General features: G+C 36.7%; 1 protein-coding gene across 1 annotated transcript in view; it reads left to right on the top strand.

Annotated features, from left to right (window-relative positions):
- CEP152 (centrosomal protein 152) overlaps positions 1 to 24,244 on the top strand; it is a 96,206-nt gene that overhangs the window by 40,459 nt on the left and 31,503 nt on the right. The window contains exons 13-17 of the mRNA XM_060293569.1: positions 10,753 to 10,948; positions 16,264 to 16,386; positions 17,016 to 17,125; positions 17,874 to 18,002; positions 18,126 to 18,261. Of these exons, the coding sequence (XP_060149552.1) occupies positions 10,753 to 10,948; positions 16,264 to 16,386; positions 17,016 to 17,125; positions 17,874 to 18,002; positions 18,126 to 18,261 (694 nt within the window). The remainder of the gene's footprint in view (positions 1 to 10,752; positions 10,949 to 16,263; positions 16,387 to 17,015; positions 17,126 to 17,873; positions 18,003 to 18,125; positions 18,262 to 24,244) is intronic.

Genomic DNA, 24,244 nt, shown 5'->3' on the forward strand with positions numbered 1-24,244 from the left:
TGCCTAGTAAACTTTAAGGGTTTAGCCTCAGTGTTCTATTTCACGTTCATGGAATTTGAGTAGCTAAATCTTCATGCAGCCTGCAGACAGCTTCCCCTCTCCCTTATTGTAGTTGGCTGCGAAGCTCAACTAATAAACATTTAACAAGTGGAATGCCTTTTCCCTAGGTCTTCTCAGCAGGCTTCATAAGGGACTACAGTTTATTTGGATTGAGGGGAACCAACCTCCACAGGGCTCGCTAGTGAGCCTAATACAGGGCTGGTCACCACTGCTGACTTTTCCCTTTTGGGAAAGAAGAGAAAATTATTTTAGCAAGCACTCTCTCTGCTCTGACTTGGCTCCCTCTAGGAGTACATGATGTGCTATTTCAGTGGTCAAGGTTCAGTAAGAAAAGAAGTTAGGGATGCATAATTTGTTAACTGCTGAAAGTTAGTTCATGTCTTACAGCACAGGAAGATGCATTGCAATATGTTTTATATTTCTTATATAATTATATTTATGTCTTACATTTCTATATAAAGAGAAGTGGTTTAAGTTGGCAATCTACACCTACAGACATATTTACACTATATTACACATACAAAAGTTGTGTATATTGATAAATATGTAGTATATCGCCAGGATCTCTTTTTGTAATATTAAAAAAAGCCTAATATTTTGTTCATCCTTTCTCTCTGTATACATGTGTGTATAATACACACAATATACATATGTATGTATGTGTGTGTATATATATATATATATTTAACATTTCATTGGAAATCATATGAAACTGAAAAACAGGAAAAAATATGTTAATTCAGGTACTATTCTTTCTTTTTTTAGAAAGACTTTAGTTTTTTCTTTCTTTCTTTAGCAAACTGATTTTATTTAATAATGTGCCAGAAGTGTTAAAAATATATATAGCACTTTAGGTCTGTGGTTTCTAGTTCAGATTTTTTTTTAAACATCTTTACTGGAGTATAGTTGCTTCACAGTGGTGTGCTAGTTTCTGCTCTATAACAAAGTGAATCAGCTATACATACACATATATCCCCATATCTCCTCCCTCTTGCGTCTCCCTCCCACCCTCCTTATCCCACCCCTCTAGGTGGTCACAAAGCACCGAGCTGATCTCCCTGTGCTATGCGGCTGCTTCCCACTAGCTATCTATTTTACATTTGGTAGTATATATAAGTCCATGCCACTCTCCCACTTTGTCCCAGCTTACCATTCCCCCTCCCCGTGTGCTCAAGTCCATTCTCTACGTCTGTGTCTTTATTCCTGTCCTGCCCCTAGGTTCTTCAGACCTTTTTTTTTTTTAAAATTTTTAGATTCCCTATATATGTGTTAGCATACAGTATTTGTTTTTCTCTTTCTGACTTACTTCACGCTTTATGACAGACTCTAAGTCCATCCACCTCACTACAAATAACTCAATTTCGTGGAAAGACTTTAAAAAAATGTTTTTTAGAACATTTTTAGATTTACAGAAAAATTAATATAGTACAAAGAATTCCCCTATACTGTGCACCCATTTTTCCCTGTTAACATCTTACAACAGCATGGTATCTTTGCTATAACTAATGAACTAATATTGATGGATTATTATTAACTAACGTCCATAGTTTATTTAGACGTCCTTAGTTTTTACATCATGTCCTTTTTCTGTTCTGGGATTGCACCAGAATACCTCCTTACATTTTGGAGTCATTTTTCCTTAGGTTCCTCCTGACTTTCCTTGTTTTTGATGACCTTGACAGTCTGAGAAATACTGGTCAAGCATTTTGTGGGAAGGAAGATCCTCTTGGAATTTGAATGTTTTTCTCATGGGTGGAACCAGATGAGGTTCCATTTTCATCACATCACTTTAAGGGTACATACTATCAGCTATTTATTTCTTTTCAAAAGTAACTTTCTCCTTTATTATGGAAAAATAAGAAAATACGGATTAAAAGCACCCATAATCTTACTTCAACCCCCATGAAGAAAACCACTGTTAGCATTTTGGTATTAAGTTCCACATTACCTGTTTTGTAGGTTTCTAAAGATAAAATACTTTGAATATACTACTTTATAATGTAACTTTTAACTTAGTACATTCTGAAATCTTTAGATGTCAGTAAATGTTGTAAATACTAGCGGATATGTGGATGAATGAACTATATTTTAGTTAGTAATACACTGTTTAAAATTTTTTAAACTGTTAAGTAATGCAGTATTATAAACATACTTGTTGAGTCTTTATTCATGTCTTTGGTTATTTCCTTAAGATGTGGGTGAATATTCTTGTTAAAGAGTATGCATGTTTGAGGCTTTTGATACAAGTGTTGTCAAGCAACCCTGTAGTTTGCATTATTACCCATATCTGTGATAGTACCTATTTCTTTGTACCCTATCCATTGCTGAGGGTTATCACTTTTCCTGTTTAAAAATTTTATAAAGTTGGATCCATCACTTTTTTTCCCTTATAATTTCTTGATGGTATTTCTCTAGTACTTTTTATAGTTTTATTTTACCTTTTAAAACTTTTAAAATTGTGAAATATAACACATAAAGAGGAGTGTATGAAACATGAGTGTATAGCTTAATGCATGATTTTAAAGTGAATTCCCATGGAACTACCACAGAGGCCAAGAAATAAACATTGTCAGTAGCTGCCCATGTTCCTCTTTCCAGTCATAACCTTGAGGTTACTACTATCTTAACTGTTACGGTAATTATTTTCTGGCTTTTTGTTCTTTTAAGACCTAATTATTCATGCCTAATCACTATAGATTAGGTTTGCCTTTATTTAGAGAACTCATACATTAGGTGGTTTTTCTTTTTCCTTTTTTTCTGCAGCTTTATTGAGATACACAGTTGACCCTTGAGCAACATGGGTTTGAACTGCAGGGGTCCACTTATACGTGGATTTTTTCAATAAATATGGAACGTGTATTTTTATTTTACAGGTGGTGGGGGGGAATCGGTGCCCCCAACCCTCCACATTGTTCAAGGGTCAACTGTATTTCAAATACCATAAAATTCACCCATTTGAAGTGTACACAGTTCAATGTGTTTAAGTATACCCAGAGTTGTCCATCTATCACCACAACCTAATTTTAAAACATTTCAATATCCCTCACAAGAAACCCAGTACTTTTTACCAGTCATTCCCCATTATCCTGTCCTCACAGCTCAGGCAAACACTAATCTACTTTCTACCTCTATGGATTTGCCTGTTCTTTACATTTCACTTAAATAGATTCATATAATATGTGGTCTTTTGTGATTGGCTTCTTTCACTTAGCTCATAATGCTTTCAAGGTTCATCCATGTTGTAGCATGTATCAGTACTTTAACCCATTTTATAGCCAAATAATACTCCATTGTATGAATTTACCACATTTTGCTTATTTATTCATCAGCTGATGGACATTTATTTGGATTGTTTCTGTTTCTACTTTTTGGCTATTATGAATAATGCTGCAAATTTTTGAGTGGACATATGTTTTCAAACTGTATGTTTAGAATTTTGAAAAATAGTCAAACAGTTCAAAGTGGCTGCAGCATTTTACATTGTCACTGGCAATGAATGAAGGTTTCAATTTTTTCATATCCTCATCAGCACTTGGTATTTTCCATTTAAAAAATTATAGTTTCTTTGGGGGTATTGAATGGTTTCTCATCATGGTGATTTGCTAATGATGTGGTTTTTACTTAATGGCTAATTATGTTGAACATCTTTTCATGTGTTTGTTGGCCATTGTATATTTTTTGGGGGGAAATGTCTATTCACATCTTTTGCCCATTTTAAAATTGGGTTGTCTTTTTATTGTTTAATTTTAAGAGCTCTTTATATATTCCAAATTTAAGTTCCTTGTCAGATATATGGTTTGGATATATTTTCTCCTGTTCAGTGGGTTGTCTTTTCACTTTCTTGATAGCATCCTTTGAAGCACAAAAGTCTTTAATTTTATAAAGTCCAACTTATGTATATTTTCTTTGGTTGCTTGTGCTTTTGGTATCTAAGAAACCATTTTCTAATCCAGGGTTCTGAAGATTTATACCTATGTTATCTTATAAGAGTTTTATCTCTTACATTAAGTCTTGAGATCCATTTTGAATTAATTTTTGCATATGATATGAGATAGGGTTCTAACTTCATTCTTTTGTATGTGGATAGCCAGTTGTTTCATACCATTTGTTGAAAAGACTCTTCTCCATTAAATTGTTTTGGCACCCTTGTGGAAAATCTATTGACTGTGAATGTGAGGGTTTATTTCTGGACTCTCAGTTTTATTCCAGTGATCTATATGTCCTTAGGCTAGTACCACACTGCCTATAGATTGCTATACCTTTGTAGTAACTTTTGAAATTGGAAAGTGTGGGTCTTCCAACTTTGTTTTTCTTTTTCAAGATTTCTTTGGCTAATCTGGGTCTCTTGCCTTTCCCTATGAATTTTAGGATCAATTTGTCAATTTCTGCAAAGAAACCAGCTGAACTTTTGATAGGGGTTGCAGGGAATCTATAGAACAATATTGTGTTCTGATCCCTGAACACGGGATGTTTTTCCATTTATTTAGGTCTTCTTTTATTTCTTTCAGTGTACCAGTCATCTACTTTTATAATTTTGTGGCTTTCAGTGTACTAGTCATATGTCTTTGTTAAATTACTCCAAAGTATTTTATTCTCTTGCCTATTCTTTTTGCTGGATTGTTTTCTTAATTTTATTTTCAGGAGGTTCACTGCTAGTGTGTAGAAATACAATTGATTTTGTATATTGATCTTGTATCCTGCCACATTGCTGAACTTGTTAATTAGTTCAAATAGTTTTTTAGTGGATTCCTTAGGATCTTTTATATTCAAGATCATGTCATCTGAAAATAGAGATAGTTTTACTTCTTTCTTTCCAATCTGGATGCCTTTCACTTCTTTTTCTTGACTAATTGCTCTAGCTAGAATCTCTAGTACAATGTTGAATAGAAGTGGCAAGAGCAGACATCCTTGTCTTGCTCCTGATTTTACAAGGAAGTATTCAGTCATTCTCCATTAAGCATGAATTCTGGCTGTTAGTTTTTCATAGATATAGGTTCTTTAGATTTTTTTCATCAAAATTTTGTTTGTGAAACTTATGTTGTAAAATGTAGCTGTAGCTCATTCATTTATATATGTAAATATATGTGTGTGTGTGTGTGTGTAACTTTATTTGTATGAATATTCCACAGTTTATTTTCCATCCTACTGTCCATAGAGTCTTAATGTTATTTCCTGGTACAATGTGCATACATTTCTGTTGGGTATATAATATGAAGTGAAATTGCTTGTAGTACTTGTGTTTCAACTTTAATAGGTAATGCCAAGCTGTTTTCTAAAGTAGTTGTGCCGGGCTTCCCTGGTGGCGCAGTGGTTGAGAGTCCGCCTGCCAATGCAGGGGACACGGGTTCGTGCCCTGGTCTGGGAAGATCCCACATGCCGCGGAGCGGCTGGGCCCATGAGCCATGGCCGCTGAGCCTGCGCGTCCGGAGCCTGTGCTCTGCAACGGGAGAGGCCACAACAGTGAGAGGCCTGCGTACCGCAAAAAAAATAATAAATAATAATAATAAAGTAGTTGTGCCAGTTTACATCCCCACCAGAAGTGTATGAAAGTTTTAATTGCTCTGTCTTCTTGCTGTTACTTGTTATTGTCAGTCTTTTAGTTTTAGCCACTTAATGTGTAGTGATATTTTATTGTGGTCTTTATTTGCATTCTCCCAGATTATGAATGAGATTGCACTCCATTAAAAAATATGCCTATTTTGTTTATTGGTGGCTTGCATGTGGGGGGTGTGTGTGTGTGTGTGTGTGTGTGTGTGTGTGTGTGTGTGAAGAAGGACTTGTTCATGTCCCTCCTCAGTTTTTACATGATTTTTTGTGTGTGCATGTGTTCTGTTGATTTATAGGCGTTTTTGTTGAAAACTGTTCTAGATAAGAACTCTTTGATGTTATGTGTGTTGCAGATATCTCCTCTCACTCACTTCTTCTCTTTCTTCCCTCTGGCTTGCCTTTTTAACCTTTTAATGTGTCCCTTGATGAATGGAAGTTTTTAAACTTTAGTGAAATTTATCCATCTTCATGGTTAGTGCTTTTATAGTCCCTTTAAGAAACCTTTCCTTAACTTCAGGATCATGAAGCTATTCTCTTATGCTGCCTTCTAAAAGCTTTATTGCTTTGCCTTATACTTTAGTTTTACCATCTATCTGGAATTGCTGTTCTTATTAGGGTTTTTCTGATTATTCTTGCTCGTTTACACTTCCAAATGAACTTTATATTTTACTTGTTCTGTTCTAGGAAAAAAATCCTGATAATATTTTTACTAAGATCATCTTAAGTATATAAACCCAGGGAGAATTGATATCTTTATGATGTTGAATTTACTTAAGAATATAACATGTCTTTTCATTTGCTTAAATCTGTTTTTGTCTTTCAAGTGTGTTTTGAAGTTTTTCACATTTAGGTTTTGCACAATTCTTGTTAAATTGATGCCTCGGTATTTTATTTTGCAATAGTGAATGGCATGTTCTTTTCCATTATTTCTTCTGAGTATTGTTTGTATATATTATTTCTATATTGTGTGTTATAACCTGTTGCCTTCTAATTCTCTTATTGTTTGTAATAGTTTTTCCATTAGATTATAAGTTTTTTAGATATAATTATATCATCTGCTAATGGAGATAATTTTACCTCTTCCTTTCCACTTATGCTCCAAATTGCTTTTCTTTTTATGGTTATATCAGAGTTCCTACAATTTATTTTATTTAAATAGCAATAGCAATAGTATAAATGTTCTTTTCCAAAGTGGTCATACCATTTTGCATTCCCAGAAGCAAAGTCTGAGAGTTTCAGTTCTGTGCCATTGTTAAATCTTGATAGCCAATTTTAAAATTTGAGCACTTCTAGTTTGTGTGTAGTGGTATCTCATTGTGGTTTTAACTTGTATTTCCCTAATGACTAATAAAGTTAAACATCTTTTGATATGCCTTGCTTTCCTTTTTTCTTGTTGTGCTTAATCATTATTTGTATATGTTGTTTGGTCTTCATATATTTCAGGATACAAGCCCTTTGTCTGATATGTGTTGTGAATATTTTCCTCCACTCTCTGGTTTATCTTATCATTTTCTTAATGGTATCTTTTGAAGAGCAACAATTTAAGTTTTTATGAATTCAGATTTATCAATTGTCTCATTTATAGTTCACGGTTTTTGTGTATTGTAACTCAATGTTACAAAAATTTTCTGTTATGATTTTAGAAATTCCATAGTTTTAGCTCTTATATTTCCATTTATGATCCATTATGAGTTAATTTTTTAGTATAATGTGAGGGAAGGATTGATGTTTATTTTTTTCATTCCAGTATCCAATTGATCTAATCCCATTTGTCAGAAAAGCTTTTCTTTCCCAGTTGAGTTGCCTTGGTATCTTTGTTGATAATCAGTTGACCGTATGTTTGTGGGTCTATTTCTGTATTCTCCATTCTGTTCCAGTGATCTTTTTGGTGATAACAGTCTTGATACTGTAGCTTTATAGTTTTGAAATGGGTTGAACACATCCTTCAACTTTGTTGTTTTCCAAATTGAAACTATTCTAAGTTCTTTGCATTTCAAAATAAATTTTATGGTTAGCTTGTCAACGTCTACAAAAAATGTCCTCTGGAATTTTAATTTGAAGTGTGTTGAATCTATAGATCAATTTTGGGAGAATTGACATCTTAAGATATTGCTATTTGTCAATTATATCTTGAAAAAGCTGGGGGAATTAAAGAAATTGAGTTTTCCAGTTTCTGAACATGCATGCTATACTTCTCTATTTAGACCTTCTTCAGTTTCTCTCAGTAATGTTTAGTAGTTTTCAGTGTAGAGATCCCTTCGGTGGATATCATTTCCCTTTAGCTGAAGAAACTCCTCCGGCATTTCTTCCAGAGCATGTCTGTTGGCAACAAATTCTTAGTTTCCTTATATGAAAATGCCCTTATATTTGCTGATTATAGAATTCCGGGTCAACTGTTCTTTTATTTCAGCGCTTTAAAGATATGCTCTTCCACCGTCTCTGGCCTCATTGGTTTCTGAAAAGAAATCTATTGTTATTTGAGTCATTGTTTCTGTATGTAATAAGTAGTTTTTCTCCTGCTGTTTTCAAAAAAGATTTTTTTCTTTTTTTTTTCAGTTTTAAGCAGTTTGATTACAATGTGTCTAAGTGTGTTTTTCTTTTAGTTTATTTCATTTGGGGTTCACTGAGCTTCTTGAAAATGTAAATTTATTATGTCTTTTACCAAATTTGTGAAAATGTTGACCATTATTTCTTCAAATATTTTTTCTGCCTCCCCTTTCTCCTCTCCTTCTCGTTCTCCAATTATACATAATGTTAAATCTTTTTATATTGTCCCACAGTTCCCTGAGACACTGTCCATTTTTTTTTCTGTTTTCACGTTAGATGATTGCTGTTGAACTATTTTCAAGTCCACTCATTCTCTCCCCTGTCATTTCTACTCTATTGAGCCTGTCCAGTGAGGTTTTTTTTTTTTTTAACTTTTAGGTACTGTATTTTTCAATGATAAAATTTCCATTTGGTTCTTCTAAAGTTTTTATTTCTGTTGAGAATTCCTATCTTTTCATTCATTTCAAATATGTTTCCTTTACTCGTAAAGCATAGCTATTAGCTGCTTTAAATTTTTAAAACTCTTTGTGATAGTTCCAGCATTTGTGCTTTCCATGTTAGTTTTATGTTGAGTAATTTTAGATTGTATAGTAGACATTGTGATTTTTATGTTGTATAGAAATTTGCATAGGTGTTTCAAATCTTAGTTCATTTTTCCAAGCCTTTGCCACATTGGTTTGAATCTGTTCTGTGTATGCACCTCTCAAGGGTTAGTCAGTGTGCGATTTGTGTGTGTGGTTCAGATTTCAGTTAAATTTCCAAATCTTTGCTGGTTTGAGGGTCTGTTCTATGCATGCATAGTTTAGGGCTTACACTGAGGCTGTTTATACACAGAATCCACTATTCCTTTCTCTGGTCCTCCCCTCCCCAGGAATCTTCCTGCACTCTCTCTTTATCATTGGCTTTAGCAATGTGATGTTGATGTAGTTTATGGTGGTTTTCTTCATGTTTTTTGTGCTTGAGGTTTATTGAGCTTCTAGGCTTAATGGGGTTTTAATTTTCAGGTAGTAGAAAAATTTTAGTTGTTATTTTTTGAAATATTTTTTCTGTCTCCTCCCCACTTTTCTTCTGGGACTTAACTATAGTTAGGTTAGAAAACTTAATATGCTCTGTGTACTTCTGGTCTTCTTTCTCTCTGTGTTTAAATTTGCTGTGTCTTTATGTCTGTGGATCTTTACTTCTGCCATATTAAATATGCTGTTAATCTCATTCAGTATGTATATTTTTTCAGATGTTTTAATTTGTTGTCTCTAAGTCCAATCTGGGGCATAAAGTCTACTATTTCTCTCCTCATTGTTTTCATGTTTTTTTCTCTACCTTCTTGAACGTATGGAATATACTTAATTGTACTACCTGTGTCATTCGGGTCAGTTTCTCCTGGTTATGGTTGGTATTTCCTTTCCTTCTTTATTTGCATGCTTGGTAAATTTTGATTGGTTGCTGGACATTTTGAATTTTATGCTTTAGATTTTGGACTTTATTTAAAAAAATATTGTTATCCTTTTTCTGTGACACACTTAAGTGATCTGGAATTCATTTGATCCTTTCAAGACTTCTTTGTAGGCTTTGTTAGATCAGATTTAGAGCAGCCTTTAATCTGGGGCTAATTTGCCCTTATTACTAAGGCACTATTTGATGCTCTGTGAATTAGGAAGTCTTTCCACTATGGTTCATTTTCCTGTGGTTTTTTCCCCTGGTCTTGAGGTAACTTTCTCACTTGTATCCACAGATCTCCAGAGCTCTCTTTCTGTGTAGCTACCTCTCCCACAGTATTTCTCTCCTCAGATTCTAGCCATTTTGGTTTCCCCATACTGAATTCTGCAACTCGGTGAGATTGCTGGACTCTGGGTTTCTTCTTTCTGTGCTACAGGCTGGAAATTCTCCAGGCAGAAAGCTGTAGCAATTATAGGGCTTACCTTGTTCGTTTTCCTTTTTTCAGGGATCACTCTGATGTGCTGCATGTTGTCTAATGTTTGCACCATTTCATATATTTTATTTGGTTTTCTAGTCTTTTTAAGACAGGAAGATAAATCCATTCCTTTTAATCCATTATGGCGAGGAACAGAAATACTCCTTCCAATTTTTGAATGTATTGACAAACTAAAGTGGGGATTAAATTAGCATGGCATTTATTTTTGTTATTTTTTCTTTTCAGTTGCTCAGATATCCACCTAGACTTGTGTTTTAGTAGAAGAGATACAGGAATTGTTGGTTAGGATGACTAGTGTTTTACTCTTCATTTCATCCTTTATTGTCACTTTGTTTCTCTTGGAGTAATGAAGGACATGTATACATAGCATGCAATTTACCAAAAATAAAAATGCATGTCATACTGAAGTTTGTATGGTTGAACTTTCAGTGAGGCAGCAGGACTAAGCTTAAGAAGGGTCTTCCTGTGAATGAACTTATTTCTGTATATGGGGATGTGTCAAAGGCAATATCCTGTGTATGACAAAACTTAAAATTGTTTTTGAAATACCAGTATATAGTTGTATGGGTTACAAAACATGGTTACCACTGCAGCTAGTTGCTTTTAAGGAATAGCCGTGCTTGATTTGTTACTTGATTTAACCTTAGATATGACAATTTTTCCGTTAGTGTTGTACAGCAGGAAGACCCAGCTGAAGAGCTTTCCAAAGATGAGGTCATTCTGAAGCTGAAAGCAGAGGTGCAGCGTTTGCTGGGTAGCAACTCCGTGAAGCGTCATCTGGTGTCTCAGTTACAAAACGATCTCAAAGACTGTCATAAGAAAATCGAAGATCTCCAAGTGGAGAAGGATGAAAAAAGCATCGAGGTAGAGTTTATAAAATTTACAAAGTTTATAAAATGCCGTTTTTCAAGACTTAATAAAGAAAACGCTTACAGTTTTCACATTTAAATTAAACTTTTGTCTTTCAGGGATTCATTTGACTTTTTTTTTTTTTTAAGGCAGAATGTTTTCTTTCTTTCTTTATTTTACAAATGACTTTTATTTTATTTTTGGTCGCACCACGCAGCCTGTGGGATCTGAGTTCCCCTACCAGGGATCGAATCTGCGACCCCTGCAGTGGTAGCTCGGAGTCCTAACCACCGGACCGCCAGGGGATTCCCCGTTTGACTTTTTTTATAAGTAAAGTTTAAAGAAAGAAATGCCACTTAAAGGAATATACTTTCTGGTTACTCTTGGCACCTAGTAAATGAGATGCCAATTAGGTAAAATTCCTTAACCACAAATCCAAGGAAGCATTCTACATAACCAAGGTGTCTGCATTTCCTCAAGATTGGCTTGTACCAACAGTGCTTTAAAATCTAGTTAAATTCTCCACAGTTAAGATCTCTAGCATTTTGTCTGAGATTTCTCTGGCCCCTGTTCTTAAAATAATAGTCATTCTATATTAAAAAAAATTAATTCTATGGAGGTGGTGTTACAGGTGGGAAAGGTATGGAATCAGGTATGTCAGAGTCCTTGAAATCCACCTTTATATCCTTCAGTTAGCATCCTTGTTTTACAGATGAGGAAAATGAAGCTGGAGGAATTTGTGACCCTTCTGAGGTGAGAGTCAGTCTTTGGGCAAATTGAAACTAAAATACTGGACTAATTAATAGGTCAAGTTTATTTCTCCAAGATCGTGCTGTCAGAGATCTTTAGGGTTGCCCTCCTTCAACAGCTGCCTTTTTCACCCTTCCCTATTTCTAAATCCCAACTTATTTCTATTCCCAGTAGAAAGTAATACATGAAAGACCTAGAAACAAAGAGGAAAGGGAAGGTGAAAAATGAATGTAGGTAGTATATTCCTTTTTCTCCTGGATGGAAATGATATCTTACTTCCTACTTTGGTACTGTTTTATCTCCTGATCCTTAAACTAGGAGTTGTATTCATTAAAACAGCCCTATTAAAGCAAAGTGTGCAAGATATTCTGTGGTGTTTATTATTATGGAATTTTAATCGTGCTAGTTTGCTTTCCAGAAATAATAGTGTGTTTTCACTGTGAAAGCCCTGCCCGGTTCGGTTCTTTCTTCTGAGTAACTACATTTGATGAGCACATTGATTTCATTGTTAATAACCAAATGAGAAATGGGAGAATGTGCTTTCCCCCAGCACACTTAACATCTTGAAATCAAGCTGTTTTAGCTTTTTCCATATGTTTCTTATAAAGGATGGGAATGAAAACTTGCATTAGATTAGAGTTGATCAGTTTAATAAGCATTTTGGTGAGAGTGTGCTAAGAGTAGGAACCTGATTTTGAGTCTGAACCTTAGCTTAGGTATCTTGGTGCTTTCTTTGTTCTATATTGAAATCACTAGTGGTGTTTGCTGTACAGATACACTTTCACATGTGTGGCAATTGCTGGTGGCTATTCCTTGTGTTGTTTTTAGCCTTTCCCTTTGCCTCCATACTCTATAGGCTGTTTCATCAGTGGAGTGAAGGGAACTGTCTCATCTTTGAATACTCTTTTTGCCCAGCTAGCCTTTTGCCATAGTGATTTCTCAGCAGTCTGCATTTGGTTTTTCTTAAAGGGTGCCTTCAGCACTTGCTGGTTATGGTGGTTCTGCGTCACCTTACTATATAGGAACCTCTTGGGAGTATTGTCTTGATAATTCTCTACGTGTTTTCTCAGTAGATATTTGCTGAATTACTACACATATTGACCCACTTCCTAGATGGGGAAGAGGGAGAGGAAGTGGTAATTTAATCAACAGGTGGTCTTGAAATAAGCACTCAAGTTCACAGTCATCTAATTAGCAAATGGCCACCATCAAACTTGGCCTTTGCCTACTGTTTCCCACATCTTTTCTAATGGAGCTTTCTATTTAGTCTGTAAAGTCGGAAAGCAGGGTTGGGGGTGTATGTGGAGGAAAAGCAAATCCTTCAGTTAAAACTTTTTTTTTTTTTTTAAGCTACTCTGTGCAAGGTCTTGTGGGATTCAGTGATGAAAGAAACAATGGCCATTCCATGAAGGAACTTAGAATCTAGAACCTCACTATCCAATGGAAATATAATGATGCCACATATGTAACTTAAAATATCTAGTAGTCCCATTAAAATAGGTGAAATTGATTTTAATAATATATTTTATTTAACCTAGTATATACAAAATATTATCTTCTCAGTATGTGGTCAGTATAAAATTATTAATGAGATGGTTTATATATTTTATGCGTGTGCTAAGTCCTTGAAATCTGGCACATATTTTCTCCTTATCGCACATTTCTATTTGGACGAGTCACATTTCAAGTACCCAACAACCATGTGTGCTTAATGGCTACCACAGTCAGTACTACAGATCTGTAAGGAGATGGACATGTTATAACTTTGTGTAATAAGAATTATGCTAATTACAAAGTGCTGTTGAGAAGGAATAACTAACTGGGCTTGGGCGTGGGGCTGAGGTGGTAAGGTAGCCCTAGTGAAGTCTGTGAGGAGGGAACATTTGACCTCTGTCCTGAAGGATAAATCCAGGCGGGAAGGTGGAAAGGGATATTTCGGCCTTGAGCAGAAGTATGTAAAAAGCTGGAGCAAATAAGCTAGAAGTTTATATTTTATAAACTCAGTCTTTCTGAAATCTTTAATGAGGCGAAAATCATTCAGTGTCTCAATACCGATTTTTAGAAGAATGATCATGGCTAGCATCAAGTCCCGAGCTTAATGAAATGATGTTGAACTTCTGTGCTTGCTACAGGGATGTTAAGAGAAAAAACACATTAATTTAAACTTCCCTGGATGCCTTTTTAAAGAGAACTAGGCCATCAAAATCCTAAAGCCTTTCTATGTGTTAAGAAGGGCAGCAAAAGTATTTACCATGTAATCTTATTTGGCATGATTCTTTCATAAATGTTTTAAAGGTATTGATGTATTTATTGCTTTATACATACCTTATAGTACATTTTATATCTGTTTCTATCCATCTTATATAAAACAATTTAAAGTTATTACAGAGAGTCCGTTTTTTTGCTTTCATGTCATGTGACTATTCATAGTAGTGCTGTTTTATGACATTTCCAGGATAATATGTGGTGAAAGTGAGGAGTCTGCCCATATATAGCACTATAAGAGTGATTGGGGGTGGATCAAATACTATGCTGTTCATTCCAGTTGAACAACTGGGCCGTTAAGGCAGAATGTGGCAAAGGCCTTAGGAAAACCAGACTGGCTTACTATCAGTCAGGGACCACATCTACACTGAATTTTTTGTAAGCTTAAGAAATAAAACACAGAGGCTTTTCTGTGTCTGATACTTCATAGAGATCCGTTACCTTACCACAAGCTGTGGTTAAAGCCATACTCTAATTCCAAGGGACTTGATAGGCAGTGTTCAGTATCCAACTCAGAAGGGTCCTGGCTAGAATTTTTTGAGACATAGAAATTAGGAAGATAGTATGAGAGCTGGTATATTACATTTCTTGTTTTCTTGAAGATAATGTCTTCAGTATACCAGCTTTGGAGAGAGGTTTTATTGCTGCGTTCAAATTGTCCTTCTCTTTTGAAAGATCTTTGTAAGAGTTCTGTGCTAACAAGTACTGCAAGTACCAAGTCCCTGTGTGCCTGCAGTGTGAAAAAATGTCAAAATTGAGTGTAATAGCTAGCCATGAAGATTGTTTTTTCAGTGTATCAGTATGATGTTACTTTCATTCTTAGTAATAGAAACTCACCAGTGGGGAAGGAAGCACAAATGAATATTGTAAACTTTAAAAAGTAGAGGCTAAGTTAAAAAAAAAAAAATGAAAGCCATTCTAATGAGTCAGTAAAATCCTTTAAAGTCTCATTAATACCCCCAAGTCTGGAGCAAAGCTAACAGGGTAGGTATTCTTAGCTCCTCTCTCTTCTGACTGGGGCAGGAGCAGTGGCTTCTAGGAAATGATGACAGGTGAACCGGGGAAAGTGCAACTTCCTTCTCTGAAGGAAGTGAAGACTGAATTGGAAGACTGAGCCAAAGGCTTCTGTCACCCCATGTAGGAATGAGATACACATACCTCCCTTTCCCCCAATGAGTAGAGTGAACCTTGGTACAGAATATTTTTTAAACATTGAAGAAGAGAGCTGAGAGTTCAGGTAAATATAAAACCAACAGATCAAATAGAGTAGATATTAAAAAAAAATCTTTGACCTCTTCAATGAACAAGGAACTTATAAAAATGGATAAAACAATTAGATGGTAAGAGGAAAATGCAAAGTTATATATATGGAAAGATGAAAAACAAATGAACAATGAAGGCATGTAAGAGGTTCCACAAATGCAAATGAAAAAATTGTTGGAGACCCTTTTCCCCATCAAACACAATAATCATTCAAAGACAGTCACAGCCATTGGAGGTAAAGAGAGCTGGACAGACTCTTGCACCACCTGACAGGATACATTTGTATGAACTTTCTGGAAACAATTTACCAAAGTCTATCATCATTGTGTACCTATTGAATAAAATGTATGAGTTAACACTGATTAAATACAGAAATAGAATAGATGCTAAACCTAGTGGGTGAGAATATGATGAGAAATAGAATGTTTGCGTAGTCTCAAATGTCTCCCCATAAGATATTAATACTTACTATTAATTGCAAAACAGTAACTTTACAATGGAGATGCCTGCAGACAGAACCTTCGACCTTCATCAGCTGATCATCACCAGTGATGAGACATATTGATGTCATATGTCTCCTAAAAACACACACACATCACTTCTGTGGCATTCATGCCCAAAATGCATAACGTGAATTTAATAACGAAGTAACATCCGTAAAACTAAATGATTAGCATAGGTACGCTTCAAAAATGTTGTGGTTTCGAAAGGCAAAGACTGAAGAACTGTCCTAGATCGGAGGAGACTAATGAGACGTGACAACTGCAGGCAGCGTGAAATTGTAGACTGCATCCTGAACCAGGAAAATGATGTTAGAGGAAAACTGGAAAATTTTGTATAAGGTCTATGGATTGGGTAATAGTATTGCATCCTAGTTAATTTCCTGGTTTTGATAATTGTACCGTGGTCATATTGGGGGACAGTAATAAAAGGTATATGGAAATTATTTATACTGTTTTTGTAATTTCTTTGTAAGTATGAAATTATTACAAAACTAGTGCTCACAATTTTTTATAAACCTGAAAAACTTCTGACTTCTTTTCAACATTTAGACTAAAACAGATACCTCAGAAAAACCAACTAATCAAGTGTGGCCTGACTCTTCCGATATGATTGTCAAAGATGATATTCTGCGACTTAAAAGTGAAATTCAGGTTTTACAGCAACAAAATCAGGTGATTAAAAAACTTTCCTCTATTTTGTGAGAATTCTCATGACCTCATTCAAAGGACTTTTCAAAAATACAGAGGCAATATGAGTTAGTGGACAAGTATATTAGCAGGTGATTAAGGATTCCAGTTATTTCCTTTTACTGCTGGTCATGGGGTAGTATTTTCATCGGAAGGTAAGTTAGTATAATTTCAGTTTTCTGGAATTCCTCTAATTGTCTAGGAATTCAGTATTTCTCTAATAGCATGGCTAATAGAGGTATTCTTTCCTCCTTAGGCAGCCCTTGACCGGAAAGTAAAACCATGCTTATTTATATGGTTGGGAAGATTATCATATTCTAAGATTTATCATAAAGCATCAGTTAACCAATACTTCTCTGGTTGAATGTTTTCATACATTTCAAAATAAATACAGAATTTTAACCTTTACTCGTATCAGAAAGCTACTTGACAAATAAATGAATCTACACTCTTACAAGGCATGAAGAGACTTTTATAGAATTATGAAAATGATATTATGTCAAATAATGTTATAGGGAAAGAGATAAAGCACAGAGGATATCAGAAAATGAGATTAGACTAGTCAATAAAGATGATGGGTATTTCCTCTAAATACTTCATTCTTTTGTATTTAGGAGCTTAAAGAAACTGAAGAAAATCTGAGAAATACGAATCAAGACTTATGCAATCAAATGAGACAAATGGTACAAGATTTTGACCGTGATAAACAAGAAGCTGTGGATAGGTGAGGTCTAGACAGAGACCTGATGTCTGTCTTCTGGGCTCTCCTTCCCTTCTCTCTCCTGATAACGCCCCCCAAAAAAAGATTCGAGAGAAATGATGGTGTGAACCCTCCCTATTGAGATCATAAATTGGAGAAGATGAATCCCTGGCTTCTCAAATTAGAATTTGGAACACATTTTCCATAGAAATAATGTTATGTAGTAAGTTGAGTTCTACAGAACACATCCAAACTATAGTTCATTGAAATAGTAGAGCTTAATGGCTTAACTATTTTTTATAAAGAAGAAACCTGTGGGAGGAAATATGTCTTCTAAATAGGAAATCATGAACTCTGAAACAGACTTTTGGAACATAACTTATGTGTGAGTTGGTTACTTTAGTATTTGTGTTTAATATAGATAACTTGGAATTTTGGAACCACACCCTCTATTTTTTCAATTAGTTTTTTATAAACAGAAGTTCTCAACACAGACTATTATACTCTGTTTGAAGGACTGGGGCATTTCTCACATCCAGGTTTCTAATTTTTCTATAGAAACATTTGAAGAAAGAAAATTTTGAAGATTCTCATAAGATCATCTATTGAAAGCTAATTATTACCACTTTGGGTTGGGGAAGACCAATCTGATCTTAACTGTACTTGGCGCTAGAAGGAGGGCGTGGGAAGGAAGGGAGGGAAACCGGTTGTCTCGGTGTTTCTGGTAGTGCTGGCCCTGCCTTAGATTCCGCTGTCTGCTGTCTGTTTCTAGGTGTGAGAGGACTTACCAGCAACACCATGAAGCCATGAAAGCCCAAATACGTGAAAGCCTGTTAGCAAAGCATGCTTTGGAGAAGCGGCAGCTCTTTGAGGTTTATGAGGGAGCTCGCTTGCAACTAAGGTGAGAATGAAAGAGTTTAGCTGCCCCTGAAGCTGTAGAGACAACATTCTCTTATTCCATTGTTTAGAGGAAAATTGTCTGTTCTGCAGCCTTATATTTAGTTGCTGGTTTTGTGTGTCCAAGGTCTGACTTAGATAAGGTGAATAAGGAGATGGCGGCCGTGCAGGAATGTTACCTGGAAGTGTGCAGAGAGAAAGATAATCTGGAAGCAACTCTCAGGAAGACCATGGAAAAGGAGCAACAGGCTCAAGAGAAGAAGGTACAGGACAAGTCTGTGCTGTGTTCACTTCATTTCATTTCTCACTGAAACCAGTACACTCACTCTCCTGTGAAACAGGGAAGCCTTCTGTAGAAGTCTTTACGTTTGGCTGTTTCACACTAATTCAGCTCACAAAGTACAGTAAATATTGAAATGATTATTAAAGCCCTAGCAGAAAATGGCATACCCATAGGAGAAAGTGATTCGTCCTTGTAGATTTATTCTAAGAGGCAAAAGAGCGTTCTAAAAATAAGCAAGGTGGGACTTCCCTGGTGGCGCAGTGGTTGAGAGTCCGCCTGCTGATGCAGGGGACGCGGGTTCGTGCCCCGGTCCGGGAAGATCCCACATGCCGCGGAGCGGCTGGGCCCATGAGCCGTGGCCGCTGAGCCTGCGCGTCCGGAGCCCGTGCTCCGCAACGGGAGAGGCCACAGCAGTGAGAGGCCCGCGTACCGCAAAAAAACAAAACAAAACAAAACAACAACAACAAGGTGGACCCGAGTACTTTGAGTCTGAAACCCAGGGATCCTCGTTTTGCATGTTTGTTTGCTGCCCAAGTGATTCTATACAGTCCTGTGTGCGCTGCATGGACGTTTTCCTCTGACCCATTTCTGTCAGGACTTAAGCGTCCTTTTATTCTGGGGAAAAGGGCAGGAGTTTGAACTTGGGTCTCATGATAGGGAAGGTGGGGTTGTGGAGCTGTGGAGAGGAAGGTCGGTGTGAGTGTGACCTCTTTCCAGAGAGTTCTCATCGTCCCGGGAAGCTGGAGGGGCTGCAGTATCCTCTCTACTCCTGCCTGAATCTTCCAGGTTGCCCTTGGTGAGTGTCCAGGAGTGAAATCACACGTAAACAGTTGCCCCTCCTGTCTTCTTCCTTGTCCTGGCTCAAGCCTCATCCAGACACACGTCTGCCTCTCCCTTCCCCTTGGGACCAGCCTGCAGACCACAATTTGAAAGCCACCTGCATCAAGATTAGACAACATTTTTAAAGGCTCTAGTAAATGTTCTATATACAGAGGTTTCTGAGTAAGTTATAGTGAAGCTGACTGTTGCTACCACAGACTTAAAGAGCAGTGAGGAATCCAGGTCACTTAACATTTTGATTATTTTTGAATAGATTAATATGGTAGAAAAACATGCCATGTATACATACCATCTAGTGAAAAAAGAGCTAAGGGGAGCTGTTTTAGTTAGTGCCGGCAGTATGAAAGTTAGAAGGGATCTTAAATTACCTAGAAATTAAAGACTTAGCTCAGTAATGTTTAAAAAAATTAAAATAGGGAGAAGATCTAATGTGATTCTTTTCTTTCTTTCTTTAAATATATAAATTGGCAAGAACATAAGAGCAGTTCTCTCAAAGAGGTCATTCTTTTCAGGAATATATTTCCTGGTACTTTTAAAAGAATCAATTTGGCTGTAAAATTGAATCTCACGTAATTGGTCAGTTGCAGTTAATAGCTGCTACTGACTGATACTTTGGCTCATGAATGCTTGTGCACTGGGGCAAGAAGGAAAGTTAAAACTGCTATTTGGCCCTCTTCCAAAAACACTTACTGGTTAAATTTTTTTTTTTTAATTTTTAAATTGCCATACAGTAAAATTGACTCTTTTTCATTTGGTGTCCAGTTTTATAAATTTTTAACCCATGTATGGATTGAAACAGAATAGTTTCATCACCCTAAAAAACTCCCTTGTGCCATCCCCTTGTAGTTATACCCATCCCCCCACTTAAAGGGCCAGTGTACTTAAAGCGTTAAAAATTTAATTTCTTCCTTCTCTGGGAATTCTTTAGTTTTTTATTTAGATTTATACAAGCTCTTTATATAGCTTAATAGTCTTCATAAGCCCATTCAACTCGAGCAAGCTAGGGAACTGTTAGGGTAGTCCTTCTCTGCAAGACATAAGCCATTTTCCCTGCAGTTGATCTTCAGGTCCGGAGCTTTGGATACAGACTGTATAAGACAGGCAATGCCGAGAGTCCCTGGTTGTATTTTCCTGTTTCATATGTGCTCTTTTCTGAAACACTTGTTGAGACAGGCTGCAGGTTAAGTACAAGTTCAATTCCAAGTTGTAAAGATTTTAACACAGAGACTTTCCTCACATGTTAACCTGGCTTGTTCGGAGAAGGGGGAATAAAGTCATAAACACAGGACCCTTCAAACTGGGTAGTAATCAGTAGAGGCTGTGAATCTGTAGACAAAGCAAAGATGATCGATATTCCTATTCATAATGCCATTCCTACACACACTAAGGCTCATTTATACAATTGTCATCACGGTAAGTCAGTCCTTAGAAGTTAGAGTTTTTTGACTGTCTGAGGCATGCAAAACAAGTTTAAACATTTTAAAACTATCCAAATATTTCCTTCCCTCGTGTGATAAAAACTTTTTGAATTAGATATTCCTGTAGTATGTTCAAATGGTGGATTCCTATGACCAATAAATTTATTGCTTTTCTTCTGTAAAGAGCGGGAAGCAAAGTTTTCCTCACTGTGGTGGATTGCAAAAATGGCCACATATTCTTCCTATCCCTGAATGTGTGTCTCCTTGCAATGTGGCTTTGTAGCTATTCTCAGTTACAGATAGTCTGTTTCTCATCCGTTGAATCTGACCTTGGCCAAATGACTGACTTTGGCTAATGGGATATTAGTTAACATTATGTAAAAAGACACTTAGAAAGCTTTTACACATTGGTCCTTGTAAGCGTGATACTCTTAGGAACCCTTTGACCAAGCACTATGTGAAGGATCAGGGATAACCTGCTAGATGATGACACGTGTGACCAAGTCACTGCATCATCCTGGCAGACATTGAACTAACCACCAGACATATGAGTGTCACCATCTTAGACCATTGTAGCCTCAGTTGTCTGCAGAAATCAGCTGAGTGGACTCAGACCAGAACCACTGCCCAGCTGATCCACAGAATCATGAGAAATAATAGGTGTTCGTTGTTCTGAGTCTCTGTATGGTCTGGTTTACTATCTAGTTAAGCTAACTAATATACTCACAAACATACAAACACACGGAAAATTGGTAGCAGTTTTCTTCTTCGGGTCAAAAGGAAATGCAGATACATATGGAAACAACTCCTAAAGGATAGACATACACAGATAAGACAGTTTGGGGATTACCTCTACAGTCAAACAAAAATAATAATAGTGATATATGATGTTTGATGTGACAGTGGACAACTTTCTCAGCCATGTGGATGAGCCTGTCCTATAATCTTAGTACAACTGCACTCCACATGACCTGACTGAAGAAATGGGTCCCTCAGTCACCGGAGGTTTTCCAAAATCATGCAACACTGAACAAACACGGATTTTATCTTCTTGGCATGTGCCAGTGGTGGAGAAGACTCAGAGAGCAATTAAGACAGAAATAATCCAGGTCAGCTATGAACTGGAAAAAAATCCAGACAACCAGATAGTCAGGAATCAGAAATAATGCCAAAGAGACACAGAGCAAAAGCTCGGTTGCCATGTAGCATTAGTTATGTGAGGTATACTTCCTTGGTGTTGTAGTTTGTGGGCTTCACTGTGTTTCTTCTCATAGCATCTTGGTAGGACCTCCAGAAAACCATTTCTAAAATTTTTCAAACAGAAACTCTCATAGATAATGTTGATCCCTGAGTAGAGGTTTATTAGAGATTTCAGATCAACTGGGTTCCTAGAATAAATAGGGAATATTATATGAATAGTTCAAATTGTTAAATTTTAACTGACACTTGAATGTTCTTATTTGATAATGCTTCAGCTAGTTTTGTTAAAAAAATTTTATACCAGTCTGGGTTTTATTGAAGGATGCATAGCTTTTAGAATAGAACAGTAATTTTTGGCCTATCTCTGAATACAGGTTTTTCAGAAATATAAATTTTTCTGGGCTGTGATACATTATGCGTCTCATTATGGGTGGGGTGTAAACATAAATGTCAGTTTCACCTTTAAAAATAGTATTTGGTCCTGTGGGAATGTATTTATTGTATTAGATGCCTTTTCATTTAATACAACCATCTGTAAATTTTTTGTCCAAATATTTGAGATGTAGGCAGGTTTTTACAAGACAGTTTATTCAACTGATTGAGTAAGCATATAGGACGATCACTTGTCTCTGTTGCTGTTGTCTATTACATGCATATAACTATTATTTCATAAGTTTGACTTAGAGAATATTAGTGTCGTATGAGATATTTATTTGAATTTTGTTTAAAGAGACAGCTACTGGAGGAAAGAGAAGAGTATGTAAGGAAACTGCAGGTGGAACTTGAAGAAAAGTACCAAGATACCCTTATGATGGAAAAGGACAAGTGGCTGAAAGAACAAGAAAATGATATTAAACAGCAGTTTGAAAATGAAGTGATGTTAGCCAAAGCACACTGGGTTAAGGAACAGAAAGAGGTGTGGGTTAAAATTTCTTTCTACGGCTTCCCTGGTGGCGCAGTGGTTGAGAGTCTGCCTGCCGATGCAGGGGACACGGGTTCGTGCCCCGGTCCGGGAGGATCCCACATGCCGCGGAGCAGCTGGGCCCGTGAGCCATGGCTGCTGAGCCTGCGCGTCTGGAGCCTGTGCTCCGCAACAGGAGAGGCCACAACAGTGAGAGGCCCGTGTACTGCAGAAAAAAAAAAAAAAATTTCTTTCTAGTCATCATGTTTAAAAAAATGTATTAACTGTTGAGAGACAGCTCTTCTTGAACTGACATTATTTTTAATTGCCAGGTACATATATAATCACTCATTTTACTTCTCAGAATTGGGCTATTAGCAGCTTACTCACACCCGTTTTATTTTTTAAAACTTCCTACCTCTTGACTCTTCAGCCCAATTCGGGATATAATGTTTTTTTTTAAGAATTAAAAAATTTTTTAATTTATTTTATTTTTGGTTGCGTTGAGCCTTCGTTGCTACATGCTGGCTTTCTCTAGTTGTGTCGAACGGGGGCTACTCTTCATTACGGTGCGTGGGCTTCTCATTGCAGTGGCTTCTCTTGTTGTGGAGCAGGTGGATTCTTAACCACTGGGCCACCAGGGTAGTCCCTATAATGGGTTTTGAGGAGGACTTTTTCTGATTCCTCAAAAATGAAACCGTGATCAAATTTCATATTGTGAAATGATTCTGATAACTCTAGACCAATATAATTAACAAATAATTAACGTACACTCTAAATTTAGAGTGGATCGGAAGAAAGAAGTAATGACTGGGTAGGCTTAGAAGCACAAAACTTTACTTCTATTTCCTAAGTAGCAAGTGAGATTAGAAAATGCTCATAGTTTCCAAGAAAATTAAGAACCAAATTACGATCTTAAAAACCTAGTTGAAAGTGCAGTAAGTTCTCAAACTAGGTTCTTCTGACCCCAAGATTGCTATTAATCGGGGTTGGAGCTATCTCAGGATGCAATCATACACCATTGTCCTGTCTTTTGACCTCCCTACTACTCATCTCCTATCCTCTCCCCCAAATCTCATCAATCTAGTGCTGGCACCTGAAATTCTTTTACTAGTCATTTTTTAACATAAAAGTATATATTATGGAATATATCTAGCCAAATATCTATAAAAAAATATGAATGGGGCTTCCCTGGTGGTGCAGTGGTTAAGAATCTGCCTGCCAATGCAGGGGACACAGGTTTGAGCCCTGGTCCGGGAAGATCCCACATGCCGTGGAGCAACTAAGCCTATGTGCCACAACTACTGAGTGTGCTCTAGAGCCTGTGAGCCACAACTACTGAGCCTGCGAGCCACAACTACTGAGCCCGTGTGCCACAACTACTGAAGCCCACACACCTAGAGCCCATGCTCCGCAACAAGAGAAGCCACCGCAACGAGAAGCCTGTGCACCGCAACGAAGAGTGGCCCCCACCCACCACAACTAGAGAAAGTCTGTGTGCAGCAACGAAGACCCAACGCAGCCAAAAATAAACTTATTTTTAAAAAATATGGATGACGCAAAACAAATCCCCTATTTTTACATTGCTGCAAATTGTTTTTTAG

Source organism: Globicephala melas, chromosome 2, assembly GCF_963455315.2.
Source record: "Globicephala melas chromosome 2, mGloMel1.2, whole genome shotgun sequence".
Taxonomy (NCBI): Eukaryota; Metazoa; Chordata; class Mammalia; order Artiodactyla; family Delphinidae; genus Globicephala; species Globicephala melas.